The sequence below is a fragment of the Setaria viridis genome, chromosome 1 (assembly GCF_005286985.2).
Source record: "Setaria viridis chromosome 1, Setaria_viridis_v4.0, whole genome shotgun sequence".
Lineage (NCBI taxonomy): Eukaryota > Viridiplantae > Streptophyta > Magnoliopsida > Poales > Poaceae > Setaria > Setaria viridis.
Genome location: NC_048263.2, coordinates 10,894,246 through 10,910,978, shown reverse-complemented (window position 1 = coordinate 10,910,978; position 16,733 = coordinate 10,894,246). Strand labels below are relative to the sequence as shown.

At 47.5% G+C, this 16,733-nt stretch overlaps 3 protein-coding genes across 3 annotated transcripts; 1 reads left to right on the top strand and 2 right to left on the bottom strand.

Moving 5' to 3' along the window:
- Positions 1–1,016: 1,016 nt before the first annotated feature.
- On the bottom strand, positions 1,017–2,046 carry LOC117853905 (putative cyclin-dependent kinase F-2). The gene is made up of 2 exons (XM_034736188.2): positions 1,355–2,046; positions 1,017–1,303 (listed from the first exon to the last, which is right to left on the bottom strand). Exons 1-2 carry the CDS (start codon positions 2,044–2,046, stop codon positions 1,030–1,032), a joined length of 966 nt encoding a protein of 321 aa, XP_034592079.2. The 3' UTR covers positions 1,017–1,029.
- A 5,589-nt stretch (positions 2,047–7,635) lies between these two features.
- On the top strand, positions 7,636–8,259 carry LOC117853896 (uncharacterized). Its single transcript, XM_034736181.1, has one exon. It carries the CDS (start codon positions 7,636–7,638, stop codon positions 8,257–8,259), a length of 624 nt encoding a protein of 207 aa, XP_034592072.1.
- Positions 8,260–13,843: 5,584 nt separating this feature from the next.
- On the bottom strand, positions 13,844–15,786 carry LOC117836613 (7-deoxyloganetin glucosyltransferase). Its single transcript, XM_034716113.2, has 2 exons — positions 15,129–15,786; positions 13,844–15,042 (listed from the first exon to the last, which is right to left on the bottom strand). Exons 1-2 carry the CDS (start codon positions 15,619–15,621, stop codon positions 14,084–14,086), a joined length of 1,452 nt encoding a protein of 483 aa, XP_034572004.1. The 5' UTR covers positions 15,622–15,786; the 3' UTR covers positions 13,844–14,083.
- Between the last annotated feature and the right edge of the window lie 947 nt (positions 15,787–16,733).

Here is a 16,733-nt window from a genome sequence, read left to right as displayed (position 1 = left end):
ACTAATCATCTACCGGCTTCAGTACCAGCTACCTAAATTTAGTACACTGAACCAATGAAAGAATGAAGATCATTTCTTACCCTGCCTCGGCTTTATGAGATATGTCACTAAAATAAAGGTTTTGGCAGACTTATGTAGCACTGAATTTCTGCTTTTCTCTTGAAAATTTTTCTCCAAAAAGGATTTGTGGGGATCGTTTTTGTTGCACTAATGAATCATATCTCAGTCCACAGAATATTGGGCGTGGAATTTTCTATCATCTTGTTTTTGCTATACTAGTCCATCAACTCGTCATTCTGCATGGGAAGGAAGTTTCACATAAATAAGTATTAAAGGCTCATGGAAAACTTAGGACCCAAGCTAATAATAAAATTTTTCTTACCTTATTATTCTCTCATTTGTTAAATATTCTAACACAATAATAAGATGCATGTCCTTGTCTATAGATTTAGGGGTTATTTTAGAATTTTTTTATAATGGAAGAGGTGGATAATTTTTTGAAAAACATAATAGATCTAATTGGTTATTATTAGAGTCCACTAGATTGATGGCCGCATGTTTCTAATTTTTTTAGAAGTTTATGAATTTATCTATTTTTCTAACATGTCCCGTGAGGATTAATGTGAAGACTCCAAAAGGAGTATTCAATTACTAATATAAGATATCATTATGTTTATTGTTTGATTGAAGTATCTATGTCCGTGCATGTTAAACCAATATACATTTTCTATTTGGCCATGTACCAATTGCTTCGGTTACGGCGTACCAAATTTCAGATTTCTTAACGTCAGGACCAGGTGAGATGCTTATGAAACGATCAATCAAAATCATTCAATAGCACATAGAAAGGGATTAAATTTGAATATACAGTGCAATTTACATCAAACATTGCAAGGGCCATCAAAAGCTCTGCTCTTAAGATTCAAGAAGAAACTAAGTTTACATTACATCAACGTTTACATAGCATATACAAAATTACAGATTTACATGCTCTGCTTTGAAGAACTGCATACAAAGACCAAAAGGAGTTCATGTTGCCCACACAGCATGTATCCTCCGTCTCTTGGGCCGTAAGAGCATCGGCGATGCCAACTCTTCTTTCTTTGGAAGCTCCAGCACGTCGATCTTGTCGAACCATGGGTGTTTGAGCGCCGCGGCTGCCGTGAGCCTCTTCTCCAGGTTGCACGCGAGGAGGCCGCTGAGGATCTCGAATCCTTCCTTGACAGCTTGTTTGGCCGCTGCATGTCCAGCTCCGGCATCACCACAGTGGCGAATGCCGTGGATAAGAACCAAGGCCATGTGGTGTCGTCAGACGTGCCCAGCACGTCGAAGATTGCACAGAGCTGTCCTTCACTGTAGAAGCCCTGGAACAGAGGACTCCCGTTGTTGATGAGCTCTTTCATAGTCGGGCTTCTCCAGCAGCATCTCCGGCGCCATGTACCACAGCGTGCCGGCCGCCTTGTACGGCGGCCGCTCGTCGGTGGACATGGCGAGCCCAAAGTCGCAGAACTTGACGACGTGGTGACTATCGCCGACGAGGATGTTGGTGGGCTTGATGTCATGGTGCACGATGTGGCAGTGGTGCATCTTCTTGGCACCCCTAAGCAGTTGCCACATAGCGGCGCGCACCGTTGCCTCGGGCAGCGGCGGGCTCCCGCAGCCGCGTTGGCGGAGGAGGTCGTGGAGGCTTGGGCCCACGCTCTCCATGACGAGGCTGAGGTCAAAGGTGTCTGGGTGTCGGACGACGCCGCGGAAGCCGGCGACGAAGGGGTTGGCGCCGCCGCCGCTCGCCTCCTCGAGGAAGCGCGCCTCGCGCAGCAGCGCGGCGTGCCTGCCCTGGGCCTTGCCGATGCGCTTGATCTCGATGATCCGGCCCGTGGCGCGGTGGCGTGCCTTGACGACCGCGCCGAAGGCCCCCTCGCCGAGGCGGCCGATGTCCTCGTACTGCTCCGCGCTTCCGACGGCGATGCGCCTCCTTTTGAGGCAAGCCGGCCCAGCGGCGGCGTGGTTACAGACGGCGACGGCGGGCTCTACGCAAGCAGCCATTGCGAGAGGTAGGAAGGCGAGGCGGCGGATGGATTGCTCGTCTACTAGGCTAGGGGAGAGGCAACGTTAGCAAGTCGAGAGGGCGAGGCAAGTCGAGTATTTACGATAGGAGTGAGTCCGACTGGAGTTGCCAAAAATATCGTCGCAACTGCGGATGCGATCCGCTGATGTTCGAGCCTAACTAGGAAAGCTTCGCATCGGATCATGGCATGCCCGTGACGCATCTCTCTTGGTGTGCATGATCTGCGAAACCAGGAGCGGGCACATGGCCGATCGAATTAGAAGGTTCAGTTTGCAGATTCGGGAAGCTTTCACATTCAGTTTGCAGATCGTTCTTCCTCTCGGCCTCAGTGATCAATGTTTGAAATTTCTTTGCAATGTCTGAAATTCTGAACTCTAAGCTCGGCATATATCGTCTCTGAATATTATGGCGGCCCATTAGACAATGTGCTTCTGCACCAGATACATTAGCACAAACTTTAAAGTCGACCTGATCCTACAACAGACACTAGCAGGAATTTGCTCCTGAAACTTCTTATTCCGCTAGAAACTGAAGACTGAACTCTACGAGTGAAGCCACAAGGGGAGAAAGTTCAGTTTAACGCAGAGATAAGTGCCCACATTCCCAGTTTCTCTGCGTCACTTCTCTCTTTGCTAGTTTAGAGGACGCCTTGTTCCAGATTCTTACGCCAACTTCACTGGCTCAGGCGAAAACACAATTTGCATCTGAATGCTGTTTAAAGTTGATCTGCCTTATGAACATACAAAATATTTAAAATTGGTATCGTGACCAAACTGATCTCTGTTAACAACAGTGCTGATCACTTTGAAAATGGTGGTTTCAAATTTGCAATATTTTCAGGAGTTCTCTGAATCTCTCACTCCTATGATTACTAACTGGCAAAAGGGCGATGAACTGAAGCCCTCCTTATTACACTTCACAGAGCGTTGGCATCAGGTGTCGTTTGCTTAATCCTGACCGTAGGAGACGGATTCGAGGACTGCCACGTACCCAAGGGGTGGACGGTAAATGAAATCCCGTCCACCCCCTGGTCGTTGGGAATGGCGGTCAACGCCGCCCGCTGGTAAGACGGGAGACGGGGACGGCGAGAGAGGCTAGTAAGAGGATGTCTCCACCAATGCTACGCTGATAGCCAGGCGTAGCGCACCGCCGCGGCTGGTGTCGGCACCGAGCACCGTTACTCGCGGAGTCAGCATGCCGCAGCGGCAAGCCGGCAAGGTTCCATGCCATGGTGACCGCGTCGCAGGATGCAATGATGCATGAACTCGATCCGGCTGCCAGGACGCTACCCGTGGAACGGTATCCTTGCATGAGCGCCCGCGCCGAGCAAGGTCAATGTCCGTGGACGCCTGGTTCTGGTCGATCAGGACATTGTACGTCATCTTGCCTTGTGCCGTGGACGCCGCGGTGTCCGATGCCACGGCACCACACCATGATCTGTGTCCTTACCCATTAGTGGCGCGCCTGCGTCCGCACGCCGCCTCAAGCAATCCTTATCCTTCACGGCTGCGACGTCGAGGGCATCACAGGGGCTGGACGAATGAAGCCTCGTCAGCAGCCAGCATGCACGGCGACGACGTCGTCAGCTAGCGTGGACGTTCCAATGCCCATTGCCCAACATCGACAACGGCTGCCATGCAGGCGACACTCTCGTCGTGGGGACGCTGGTGGCCTGGGGCACTCGGGCAATGGCACGGTGGCACCGTCCACCCCTTTGAGTCCCTGAATGCCGTAAGGATAAGCCTCTGACTAGGTCGTTTTCCTGCCTCGACCAGCGGCAAGCGATTCTAACAAGGTTGTTGCTGGATCGAGGCAGACGACCTCCCGGCCGGCGTTTGGTCGTATGATGTGCTGCTACGTGACACTGGACACGGTAACCGTGGGGCCGGCGCTGGAAGTTCATGTTGGGAGGCAAGGCATCCCCTCTGCTCCAATGTGCCGCTACATGTGTAAGCCAAAGCGATACACATGGTATTAGATTTAAGAATGGACATGGCTGATTGTTGTGCTTCTCTCCCGTCAATCATCGGATTTTTAATTCTGTGCCTAATGTATTGGTAACACATACTAGCCAACAAAGTACCAGCGAGTACAACTTCAATTAACACAGACCCTCTCTGCCTCATCATTTTGAACATAGGAAGTGATTACTATTTGACAGGAACCCAATTGTCTCCATCACCTTCACCAAGCCGAGATCAGGCTATATCAATATTTCAGGGATAAATTAATATGATGGGTTCACCAAAGGATATCCAGCAAACACAGCTTAGACCTTGTTGTTCATTAACCACTCCAAATAAAATTGATTTTCCACTCCTGTTTCAGATATTCAGCCAGCTATTGTTTTTTAGATAAGATAAAAAGAGACAAAGAGTTAGCTTCCACTAAACAAAAGGTGCAGCCAAATCATGTTACAAACTCATGGTCTGCCAGCCAAGCCAGCAACCTTGGTACAAACTCAAGAATAGAGGGACATTTTGGACACCAAGAGTTTGCAAAACAAAGAATTTAAGCCCTAGCCTAGGTAAATACAAGCAAGCCTCAGTCCTCCGACAGAAGTAGGCCAGATGACAATTTCCCAGCACCTGAAACTTAAACTATCATATTTGAGTCTCAAATGACAAATCCCAATCCAACTGACTTATCTTCTTCAAAACATGATACATACATTGATACATATATATTTTTAAAATTTTCGTACTTCAGTTCAAAAAATGTTCCCATCATAGTGCTGCCGTTATGCCCAGTGATCATGTATGCTGTCTGACTCTGTATCGATGTTAGTTGTTGATAAATCGGCGCACTGACCTTGACACCAACTTCCTAGAAGTAGCACCAAAATACTATAATAACACTTATGTGGACGCTTACCCATACTACTCCGAGGAAACTTTCACACCGACACCAACACGGGAGACCAACTCTCATAAGAGCAACTTCAACCGAGACCCTTCTTGAGCCCCTACCTCATCTATGAGGGTTAAAATGAAAAAAATCCTCTCCAACCGATCTCTCATCTGGCCCTCGAGCGATGAGGCGACCTCATTCTCCCCCTCTCGACTCTCACTCCTAGGAGGTCCTCTCTCGAGCTCTCATCAGGCAAAGGCACCAACAACCGGTGCTCTCGCGCTTCCACAGAGATTTCCCTTGCCAGTATGCCGATTTCTCATCTCCGACGGCCATGCAGTCTAGGGAAGAGAGGGGAAATCGTACCTGCGTCTTGGCATGGTCTGGATGGAGGGCCTCTATGGCTACTGCCATGTTGACTTCGCTGGGATGCGGTGCATTGGACTGACTGTAACGGATTCTGCTGATCGAGTTGTTCGTATGCGAGTTCCACCAGTTCGCCCAATTGTCTAGTGTACTTGTTCTACGGCATCGCTCGGGTGATGAGATCGATAGACGCAACGGTAGCCAGGGGAGTACAATGGTGACGTGTTTGAACTGCTTCAAAGGCGTTATCCAAGTTTTGGATTGGTAGGTCCACTGCAAGGCGGTAGCGACGCTCTGCTTTTGCGACATTTCTTGGTCGTTGTCGAGTTCTTTGAGCTTCAGTCTCTTCACCAACAACATTGGTGGTGAGCTCGTCCTGCGAGACGTCGTCTGGGTGACGCTCATGTCGTGGGTTTCTATCCCATTGCTCTTCTTCTTCATCCTCTTGTCCAGTAATGAGGGTGAAGAGCTCTCTCTCTGGAGAGTGGCTTCCCGAGCTTGAAGTGATGACCTCCGTGGTGCCGCCTTCCTCATAGATGGGTGACAGAGGAGCTCCCTTTTGGTACGGCAGAGTGTCGAGGTAGGCGATGATGCGCGAATCGTCGTCTTTGGCAAGAGCGGGTGGCTTCATGTTGGGCTAGTAGATGAATTTGCCTTGGGGAGTTGATGTGATTATTAGGCCCTACAGTGGACTTGATAAAGGAGTCTCCTCATCTAGATTCGAGTAGTAGTAGAGGTCCTCGATCGCATCTGTATTGGATTGTGATCTGGACAGGGCCACCTGATAAAAAGTGGTTGTGTTGCAAAGTCCAAACGGGAATCGACTCTGGTGGTAATCCAACTCGCACGATAGCTTATGAGTCAGCTCGTGCAAGTCAATCCGACCAGGGGAAGAAGTCGAGTTGTACTCATACTCGTCCCTCCAACCTTTGACTAGGTTAGAAATTGAAAATTTGCTGAAATTCACGATGGCTTGCTGCTTCTTCTCCAGGGTTGGCGCAATGTGGTGGTGGAAATTTCTAGCGCCGTCTGCGATGCAAACCTAGGAGCCGAAGATGAACGTCACGCCTGCTTCAAATGCGATGATTGGCTTGATGATGACTTGTGCCATCGAGTTCGCCAGTGGATTCTCAGCGAGATCCCCTACCTAGCGCGCCAGCTGTCGGTGTTTAGACCCAACAATCTACCGATGGGGGTGCCCGAGGTAGTGTTTTGGTTAGTGGGGCTCGTCGAGATCTGGTCCTGTGTGTTGGTTAGATTGAATTGCTTTTGAGGGGATCCTTGCCTTGCCTTATATTGCTAGGGGCAGGGTTACAAGTTGGTTGGTTACAAGAATACTAGTCGGATACGACTAGAGGAGCTCTACTCTTATTACAATGAGTACTTTCCTAATCCTCGACTAGTTCCTATCTTTTCATGTAGACTACGCTGTCTTGCGCCATGGTCTCCATGTCAGACGCGACTCGGTGTCCAGCCCCATATTTAGGACTGTCAAAACCTTCTAGTGGTCCTATAGATGTATGTACGACAGGCAGTGCCCCGCCGATGGGATTGTTGACACTCACTATTGACACACTTTACCCCTATTTATCTTTAATAATGACATGAATTTAATACCTAAATTATTGATTACATCTAATAAATCGATTATTTTCACATATGCAACGTATTTTGGAGGATGTTGTGTTTTTGATGAAAATTGTGCTTAAAAGCATATTTTTGAATAAAGCACTGAACGAGCATCGAACCGAACGAAGAAGAAGGTCAAAGAGCCCAGGAAGGGGCTAGGCTGATCGGCCTCGAGGAGCCCAGGCCGATCGGCTTGGCACCCTCTGGTGCCCCCTGGTGCCCATCTTTGGCAAGGAATCCTCCAAACTTACTTAGGGGCTAAGTTTACAAAGATATGGCAAGGACCAGCTCGGGATCAAAGAGGAATCGGAGAAGATCAAGCGGAGATTGGAAAATATTGACAACAAAGTGACATAAGTTGGAAGTTCGAACCACCAAGTGATGAACATGATGAAGATGCTAGAGACTCAAGTTACACAGTTAGCTGTCCATTTTACAAGCAATCAAGGGAAGTTGCTAGGAATCTAGAGTCAGCTAAAGCTATTCAAACTCACTCAGGCAAGGAAACAGAAGATCCAAAATATCCGGCGGGAGCTAGGAAGCCTAAACTAGCTGCAGAAGTAGAGATAACTTCAAAGGAGAAGACACATACCCTAGCCCTAAAGATTGAAATAGAAAAGTCAGAGTTTGAGATGGTCGATCAAGATGACACAAAGATTCTACTAGAGAAACTACGCTATCATCTAGGTAAAACTGACGAATAGTTTGTTGAAGTTGTGCGCATGTTGAACATCAATATGCTACTGCTGGACACTTTACAAGTTCCAACCTACAATCGCTACTTCAAGAATATCTTGACAAACAAGCGAGAGATTCCGCAGTTCACTATAGATCACATCAAGATGACAGAAGAGTGCAATGCTGCAATCACTAATCAAGCTCCCGAGAAGAAAAGAGATCCTGAATGTCCAACCATCTCGTGTTCACTTGGAGCGGTAATATTCGAAAGGGCATTATGTGATCTTGGCACAAGTGTGAGCGTCATGCCTAAAGCTGTGTTTGAGAAGGTACGCCTGCTGGAGCCAGAACCAACGGCTATGTGCCTGGAGTTGGCGGACAACACCGTTCGCTATTCCGAAGGCATTGCTGAAGATGTACCTGTGAAGATCGGGAATCACTTTGTCCCTGTTGACTTCATGATACTCGAGATGGGAGGAGGAGCTAAATCCCCACTCATCCTGGGAACGCCGTTCTTGAAGACTGCAAGAGCAAATATAGATGTTGGGAAGGGCGAGATCAAGTTTGACATCAATGGCACTATGAGCGCGTTCAAGTTTCTCCCACACTTTGAGATATGCAACATGATTTCTAGCAAGTATATACCGCCACATTGGCGTGTCAAGTAGGACGAGAAGAACAAGAAGGCAGAAGAAAAGAAGCTAGCAGAAAAAGTTGTTATTGTTTAGAAGAAGGAAGAACGCGAGCCTGTGAAGACCAAAAAGATAGCCAAGCCTATGCCTGCATCAAAGCCAAAGACAGTGAAGAAGTGGTTGCGGAAGACTGCAGCGCCGACACCAAGCGCTGGTCCGAAGTGAAGAATTGAAGAGTCTAGGTATAGACTTTAAACGAAGCGCTTTGTAGGAGGCAACCCGATCATCGAGTCAAGAATAAGCTACTGGGAGGACAACCCTGAAGTCATTTGAAGTGTCTAAGTAAGCGAGTCGCAGATTTTGCTACATCATACCTAGTGAATATTTAATAAGTTGAACCTTCGGTCAAGACAATATTTGAAATTTTATTCGCTCAGTCATTTTCTATTCCTCTCTTTTTCATAAACCAATGACACGAGCCATCCTAATTGTCATTTGAGTTTTCTTGGAAAATTAGAACCATATATCCGTATCCTATTAGACTTTTCATCTTGGCCATGATGTTTAGCCTGACTTGTTTTCATAATAAACACACGAGTACAGCTGTGTTGTTTTTACATTGTAAATTTTTGACGCATGCTAGGACTCACGTGACCATAGGATTTTGGTTTGCTTGAACTTGAAAAACTCATCGGTTTTTTTAGAATTATAATTTCTTTGAGCATTATTTATTTATTTCATTCAAAATCCCTCTCTCACTTTTGGCCAAAATTAGAACCTCAACCCCTCACCCCGCGATTGAAATCGAAATTGCTTCATCTCAATTCATGATGATGAACGATTCTGGTGCAACCAAAATTAATGTAGTCGGAAATCCTTTCGACCTACAAATATTTTTGATGCTTCAAAACTCCTCTAATATTTATTTGAACTCATTGCTAGCTCTGAGTTAATTTTTAATTTTCAAAATTAGAGGAGGATTAAGCATCTAAATATGATTTGGAGGGTTTATGAGCTTCATTTACACTAATGGTTGATTTTGTGATCACAGGAACAATTATGAAGGCACTCTCACCTACCACACATGCATAAAGAAACAAAGAGTGGCCTGCCATACTTATTTGTTGAAGCTCAAAGTACACGGCATTGAGTGAAATTGAGAAAACAATAAGGCTATGACACATAGGTGCATGAATTTCATCAAAGTGACAACACAAAGGAGTGGAGGAGATTACTTGGTGGTGCATTCACGTGAAGGATCTGAAAATTCAGTGCAATAATGGCTAAGCAAGCATGGGAAGAAAAATAACAATCAAAGGAGGTGGAAAACCACCAAGCCAATTGGCCTAGTGTGCCTCAGGCCAATCGGCCTGAGGTCTTTTAAGCCTCCAGGCGCCCCCCTTGGTATGCACCCCCTCTCACTTGTTCATCATATTTTTCATCCAACACACCAATAATGCCTCTAAATAGCCTCTGAAAATTTTGAAACTCCACTCATACAAAGAATTCCAACCACTAGAAAAATTTCAGCAATCACCTCTTGCTACTCCGAGTTCTTGTGAAATTTTCTCGTCGGCAAGAAACCCCGGCGAGCTGTTTTTCCTGAGTGTGCAGCCATGAAGAGCTTGCGAAGAATTTTCAGGAAGACTAAGAAGTCTCACTCATTGGCCGAAGCATCATCTACATCAAGCCCTTCGCGGCGGCACTCGGTCTCCAAGTCACCGCGAGGCATGGACGTCGACGACGCACCACCACGCAGCGATTGTATGTTGCTTGGTGGGATGACCACACGAAGGTCCTCCATGTGGTTTGATGAACCGCGCAGAATTCCTAAGGCCGCACCGGACACTTCGAGGAGAGCAACTCGCTCTCTGGAGGCTTCACCGAAAAGAAGTCGGAATACGGCTTCATAATAAAAAGCAAGGAAGAGGAAGAGCAGTTGAAGAATATTGAAGGGAGAATCGTCGCCAACCATGACTTTGACAATGACTTTCTTCAGGATATTGAATTTCATAATGATATTTACAGCTCCTGGGAAATATTGGGTGGATGCAATTCGCTCTTAATGACCCTGTCAGTGTGTGCAAGGATATGGCCGTGGAGATGTTCATGACCATGAAAAAGGTCATGCAATGGAACGAGGAGAAAAATGAAGAAAATCCATGCCTATCCTTTAGAATAAAGGATGAAGCGAAGATTATTACATATGGAGCAATCACAACACTGCTAGGTTTGAATCCAAAAGCCCCAATATATGGAGAAGTGGAAGAAGAAGACGAAGACGAAGATCAAAGGGCTCAGGAAGGGGCTAGGCTGATCAGCCTAGAGAAATCCAAGCTGATCGGCCTAGCACCCTCTAGCGTCCTTTGGTTCCTATCTTTGGCATGCAATCCTCCAAAGTTACTTAGGGGCTAAGTTTATGAAGATATGGCAAGGACTAGCTCAGGATCAAAGATGAATCGGAGAAGATCAAGTGCAGATTTGGAAAGTCATTGAAGATCAATTTCATCCCGAAGCTACCAATGTGCTAGGCCCACATGCAAGTGAAAAGAAGATTCTAGAGCACCAGAGGAGACTTCGAGACGAAGCAGGATGCGAGGGGCCAAAAGGAAGGCCTAGGCCAATCGGCCTGGGGCGTTCCTTCGTCCTCTCGCCTTCCAATTTTTGCCACACGCTCTTTGGACTATAAATATCCTAAAAAATCCATCAAGCTAGATATCCAAGATGACGTACTCGACGTGAAGAAGCAGAAGCAGAAGGAGCTTGTGGGACACCTCTTCGGAGAGTTGATGGCCATGCGGTTGTCGGAGGCTAGCGTAGGCGAACCTCTACCGGTGTGATCACCCTACGAGGAAGATCAAGCTGGAGTTCTGGCGTTAGAAGTCACCAAGAACAAGGTAGGATCCTAGCGGTGATCTTGTGATATACAATCATTTATGGTGAAGTAATAGATATGTTCATGTTCTTAAGAATCTAAGTATCTCCTTTGATGGTTTTATGCTTTATCGGGTTTGCTTGCTTTTCAATCTATGAATTGATGATAGATTGCCTAGGGTGTTCTTATGGTCATGGTGACTAGATTTGCATGCCTGATCTATCGATGGGTATGACATGTTCTTATGATCATGCCCTTAACCTGTTTGGACTGATAGAGGTGATCGTGATAGGATCTTTCTTGTGTTAGGTGGGAGGTTTTAGGATCTGGACCGGAGGTGTAGATTTAAAAATGCTTTTTACTAAGATCATATCTGTGTTGCTTTGTTATCTATGCTCAGAATTACAACATATGCATAGTCTAGGTTGCTCTAGATTGGTTACCTTTGCTCCATCTGTTATCTGTCTGTACATGCTTAGTAGATTGGATCTGAATCTCTCATAAACATCAAGTTAATACTAACAATGTTAGTTGAAATAGACCTTGTATTGTAAGTTCCATGGATTGATAAACCCTAGGGGAGTACTCTGAGGGAAGAGCTACAACTAATCCGTACGCTTATGGCTCACAAATTCACATGCTAACAGCCGTCAACAGGGGGCCGATGGAACTCATCTCACCGGCGGCACCCCTCCTAGTAGCGGCGCCCTTGCGGACTGGTGGTGGCCCGCTGCAGCCACCCCCATGGGGCCTGTTGTTTGCCTGCCCCGTGGCGGTGCCCATGGGGGCCGGCGGCCTCCCCACTCTAGCGCATAGATTGGTGAAGGGAAAGGGAGAGCCATCACCAAGACAAAGGGAGAGAACGGTAGAGAGGGAGAGAAGAGACGAGTGGAGATAGACAAAATGGTGCTGAGAGTGGGAAGAGAGTGCAAATAGAAAGGATTTTGCTACAATTTAATTCTTATTTGTGTTGATGCTCAACTAATTCTTATCTATGTTGAAAAATTATTCATCGGAATATAGTTATTCATAAAATCATTGTTGAAAATAACACCATTTACATATATGATGCTTAGTTTGTTAGTTACATGGTATCAATAAAGAAAGAGGTGAATAAAATGTAAGGAGGTAATATGAGAGTTCGGTTGGAGTGTGAAGGAAAGTAGGGGGCTGAAATCTGGATAAGACATCCTTGTAGGGGGGAATAGGAGCTCAAATTTGAGAGTTCCATTGGAGTTGCCCTAAGGAACTGAACGCTTTATTCACTACTCAACTTGATACAACACAACGACTCTTAACACTTTTTTGGCTATCCTACTCATGCCATACTACCATGCCATATCACTTAACTCTTCATGGTGGCTACCTATGCCATCTCCATATGGCCTCTACTTGACTCTACTTGGGCACCCCTATTTATAGTGTTACAACGTTTATGTGGGACCGAGCACATTGGGCTGAATGGGAAGAAGATGGAGCGACCAATCTGGCCATGTTCGTTGGAGCTTGATTGGAGCATGCTCGAGCTCGATTTGTCCATGCCCGATCTCGATTAATACTCAATTCGTCCATGCCCGAGCTCGATTCAGTTAACTACATCGAGGTGGTTGGGTGGACTGGTGGAGGAGGACGGCTTGGGCACTGGAGGAGAGATAATAGGGGTAACTTCACGTTCAACAAATACAATGGTATCCTAGCATATTGTGCACCTAACCAAATATAATCTTATCTATACATGCTAGCTTAAGTTATCTGGACCAAACGCGAGCCTATTATAATTGCTTTAAGCCTGTCTTGGGCTTGCCATGCATAACTTCTATCCAGGCTTGAGCTAGTTCAAGAACCAATCACTATCTTACTATATTTCTCATACTTGAAGCTTATAAGAGATGCATTTGGGGAATTCTAAAAAAATTTGGTACCATGATGATCTAATGGGGTTGACGATAAAACAGCTGTTGTAGTCCAGATAAGCATGAATGTAAAGACAGAGTAGAAAATACGACGTGTTAATGAGCAGGCGACTGAAATACAACCATGTTCATCGACCATCCAGCTTGCGTGGTACGTGACAAGAAGCTTGCATAGGGAATTGCAGGCCTTTGTCTTTGTGCCTCAACCTGTCAATATACAAAAAGCTCTTACAAATAATAAGTGCCGAACAAGTGTGCCCTATTATCACCTCCGAGGACTGGGGTCATTTGTCCTTCGGAAAGCGATCAGCGATCCAAAAGAAGCAAAAGATGGACACACAAGATGGAGAATACTATTATGCGGGACATTGAAGTCAAGTTCCCTCAATGTTCAAAGAACAACACTATGGGCTACGTATTCACTGAGCTCATATCTAACAATAAGATTACGCATTATTAATGCAATACATGAGCTAATTTATGTATTCTTGTGTGCTGTGTGCTTTAACTGACGCTAGTTCCCCTTCTATTTACTCCCTCCGTTCCAAATTGTAAGTCATTTCAAAAATCTTGGAGAGTCAAAACATCTCAAGTTTGACCAAAATTATAGAGAAAAATATAAAGATTTATGACATCAAATAGATATACTATGAAAATATAATTGATAAAGAATCTAATGATACTTAGTTGACATCATAAATGTTATTATATTATCATATAAATTTGGTCAAACTTGAGATACTTTGACTCTCCAAGATTCTTGGAATGACTTACAATTTTGGAACGGAGGGAGTATTTGATAAAGGATTATAGTTAATCATGATGCCCCCCATGAAGCAACACATCCTTTTATTATTTGTCATGATCTCTCAAATGCGGGCATGGCGCAGCTGGCACATAATTCTCAATCACGACCAAATTAACCCAACATTGTGGAATATCGACCAACAGAAGCTAGCATGCCAATTTTATTTGAGGCAACAGAGTAACACTTTTACTGACAAAGCCAACACTTTAGGGTTGTGTTTCAGTCGAAGTGTAAATCTGTAATTAGTACTGATCCTTGAGCTCATCAGTCTTCTGAGTTGGGTGGGTTACTGAGCGCTCTCACCATGCTCAGTAGATTCTCAAACGACGACCCGCCGGGGCCGGTGGCCGCCTCCGCCTCCTCCTTCCACTTGGCCGCGTTCCTCTGCATCTCCTCGCTCCCCATCACCTCCCTGACGTGCATGGCGACCTGCTCCCTCCTGACCTCGGCGTCCAGCCGGACGCCGACACCCCACACCTCGCAGGAGTACTTGCAGTTCGTGTACTGGTCCGAGAACCCCGGCCAGCACACCATCGGTACGCCGGCGGCCACGGTCTCGCACGTCGAGTTCCACCCGCTGTGCGTCAGGAAGCACCCCACGGCCGGGTGCCGCAGCACCTGCTCCTGCGGGCACCACGGGGTCACGCGGCACCTACCCGCCGTCTCGGCCGTGAACTCCGGCGGCAGCACGGCCATGCCGCCGCCGCCGCCGCGAAGAAGGTTGTCCCTGATGCACCATAGGATCACGTGGCCGCTCGCCGCGAGGCCCCACGCGAACTCGGCCAGCTGCTCCGGCGTCAGCACAGTGTGGCTGCCGAAGTTGACGTACACGACGGAGCGCGGCTCCTGCGTGTCCAGCCACGCCAGGCACTCGGCGTCCTGCTTCCACAGGCTTAGCCCGGTCGATTCGCCATCGTCTTCACCGGCGGCGGCAGTGGCACCACGCCGGAGCATGGAGCCTAGAGGCCCGATGGTGTAGATGCGCGGGTACTCGGCTCGGAGCGCGGCGAGGACGTCGGCCTCGAGGCCGTCGAAGGTGTTGAGGATGAGGGCGCCGGCCTGGGTGCACTTGTTGGCCTCTGATTCGTTGAAGCGGAGGCCGAAATCGTTCGGGTCGGTGGTGCGGAGGAAGCTGGAGAAGTCACCGAGGCGGATCGGCGGCATGCCGGGGATCCAGTCGATGACCGTCTTCTCGAGGTAGCCATTCGTCAAGAAGCTCTGATCTACATGCCGGGATTGATGGATCGAGTATGTTCATGTTAGCATGTTTGTGAAAGTGTGAAAGATTTTTGGGTGATGCGTTGCTTACCCTTGAGTGGCACGTATCCTCGTTCCTCGAGCTCCCGGAGCCTCATGTGGGTCATCAGCGCGGCGGCGCTTCCAGTCCAGAACGCCAGGGTCGGGATCCCGAGCTCCCGCGCCACGCCCAGCGCAAAGCTCATCAGCATCGTGGGCAGCACGCACGAGACCGGCGGCACGCCAGGCGTGCCGTTGAGCCGCGCGATGAGGTCCCTGAGCGGCGCCGCGCAGCGCGTGCTCATGGACACGGACAGGCCGCGGCCGTAGTCCTGCTTGCCGCGGTCGGCCTCGGACAGGCCGTCGGGGATCGCCTCGAAGCGGAAGCCCTCGCGCCCCCGCACGGCGCCGGCGCCCTCGGTGTCCTGCACGCGGCGGTGGTTGTGCTCGGTGTTGACGAAGGTGATGTAGACGCCGTGGCGGTGGAGCAGTTTGGCGAGCTGCAGCGCCGGGTTGATGTTGCCGGAGCCCGGGTAGGGCACCACCACGGCGTGCGCCCTCGTCATTCTCGATCCACGACCCTCACGCTCACCGTATGGCTTATCCTTATCTAGCGGGGGATCTTGCAGTTGCACGCTTGATGACAAAGTAGACCTCGATAGGATCGAGTCTTATCTTGCAAAGGATATTAAAATCAGAGGAGATGGCAGGGCATGACGCCGAATGATGAATGAAGTCTGATGAGAAAATGGCCGTTCACGGTGCAGACAAGAGCGCTTACGCCATCGAAAGATGCCCTTGGGCCAACTTTTCTTTTGCCGCCTGCCGCTAGAGTCACAACCTCCACTGACTGCACACCTACTGAGCGCTGAGCTTTTTTTATTATGGCAAAATCCGTGATATTTTATTGAAGCAGACTAATTACCTAAATGGTGAGTAGTACTTCAATATAGTGTGGTATATTAGAGCCAGAGATGTCAAATAAAGGGCAAATTGCCTCAGCAGCACTGCTAAAATACCACTTCCCCGGTCGGCATGGATTGCGCAACCCATTTCGTTCAAACTACAACCCTATTAACATCTTAATGCCATCAAACGGACCATGGTAATCTATGGGCAATCGGCGTGGGTGTACTTAAAAACATCATCTCTCTAATTGCTCATTTGAAAGCATCAACTTTTGAAAATAGATCACCGCGAAGACAAGCATTCTAAACAAATGTTATACTCCCACATTCGGTGGCACAACACATGAAGGGCAGGTGAAGTTGAGGAAGCGTTGCAAATATCTAACACGGCGGTTAATTTCCTCACCGATCAGTCAAGCTTGTTGTGCTGCACATGAGAGCCGAGATGGTTTTAGCGATGCGTCAGTAACCGGACGATGCCATCGACGATCTTTCGCCATATATATGTTGGGACCAAGGCGAATGCAACATGGCAACCCATCTCATGTCAGTGTCATCGATTCTCCTTTTTCTCAGCTATCTTCTATGTCTCACACTCTTGGTCTTTCTCTTACATTGATGATAAGAAAAAGGTCACATTTGCTTAGGGCTAGTGTATGCGGTGGTATTATGCAAAATTGATATTCAACTTTTTGCGCGCGGTCAACAAGAAACATATACTTTTTTCTTTGCCTTATTTTTATTCAACCTTTCCCAAAATTACCATTTTC

Coding starts and splice junctions, on each gene's coding strand:
- LOC117853896 (XM_034736181.1), top strand. CDS start 7,636: ATGTTGAACATCAATATGCTACTGCTGGACACTTTACAAGTTCCAACC.
- LOC117853905 (XM_034736188.2), bottom strand. CDS start 2,046: ATGGCTGCTTGCGTAGAGCCCGCCGTCGCCGTCTGTAACCACGCCGCC. Junction 1,304..1,354: donor TCTGTTCCAGGGCTTCTACA/GTGAAGGACAGC, acceptor CGTCTGACGACA/CCACATGGCCTTGGTTCTTA.
- LOC117836613 (XM_034716113.2), bottom strand. CDS start 15,621: ATGACGAGGGCGCACGCCGTGGTGGTGCCCTACCCGGGCTCCGGCAAC. Junction 15,043..15,128: donor AGGATACGTGCCACTCAAGG/GTAAGCAACGCA, acceptor CCCGGCATGTAG/ATCAGAGCTTCTTGACGAAT.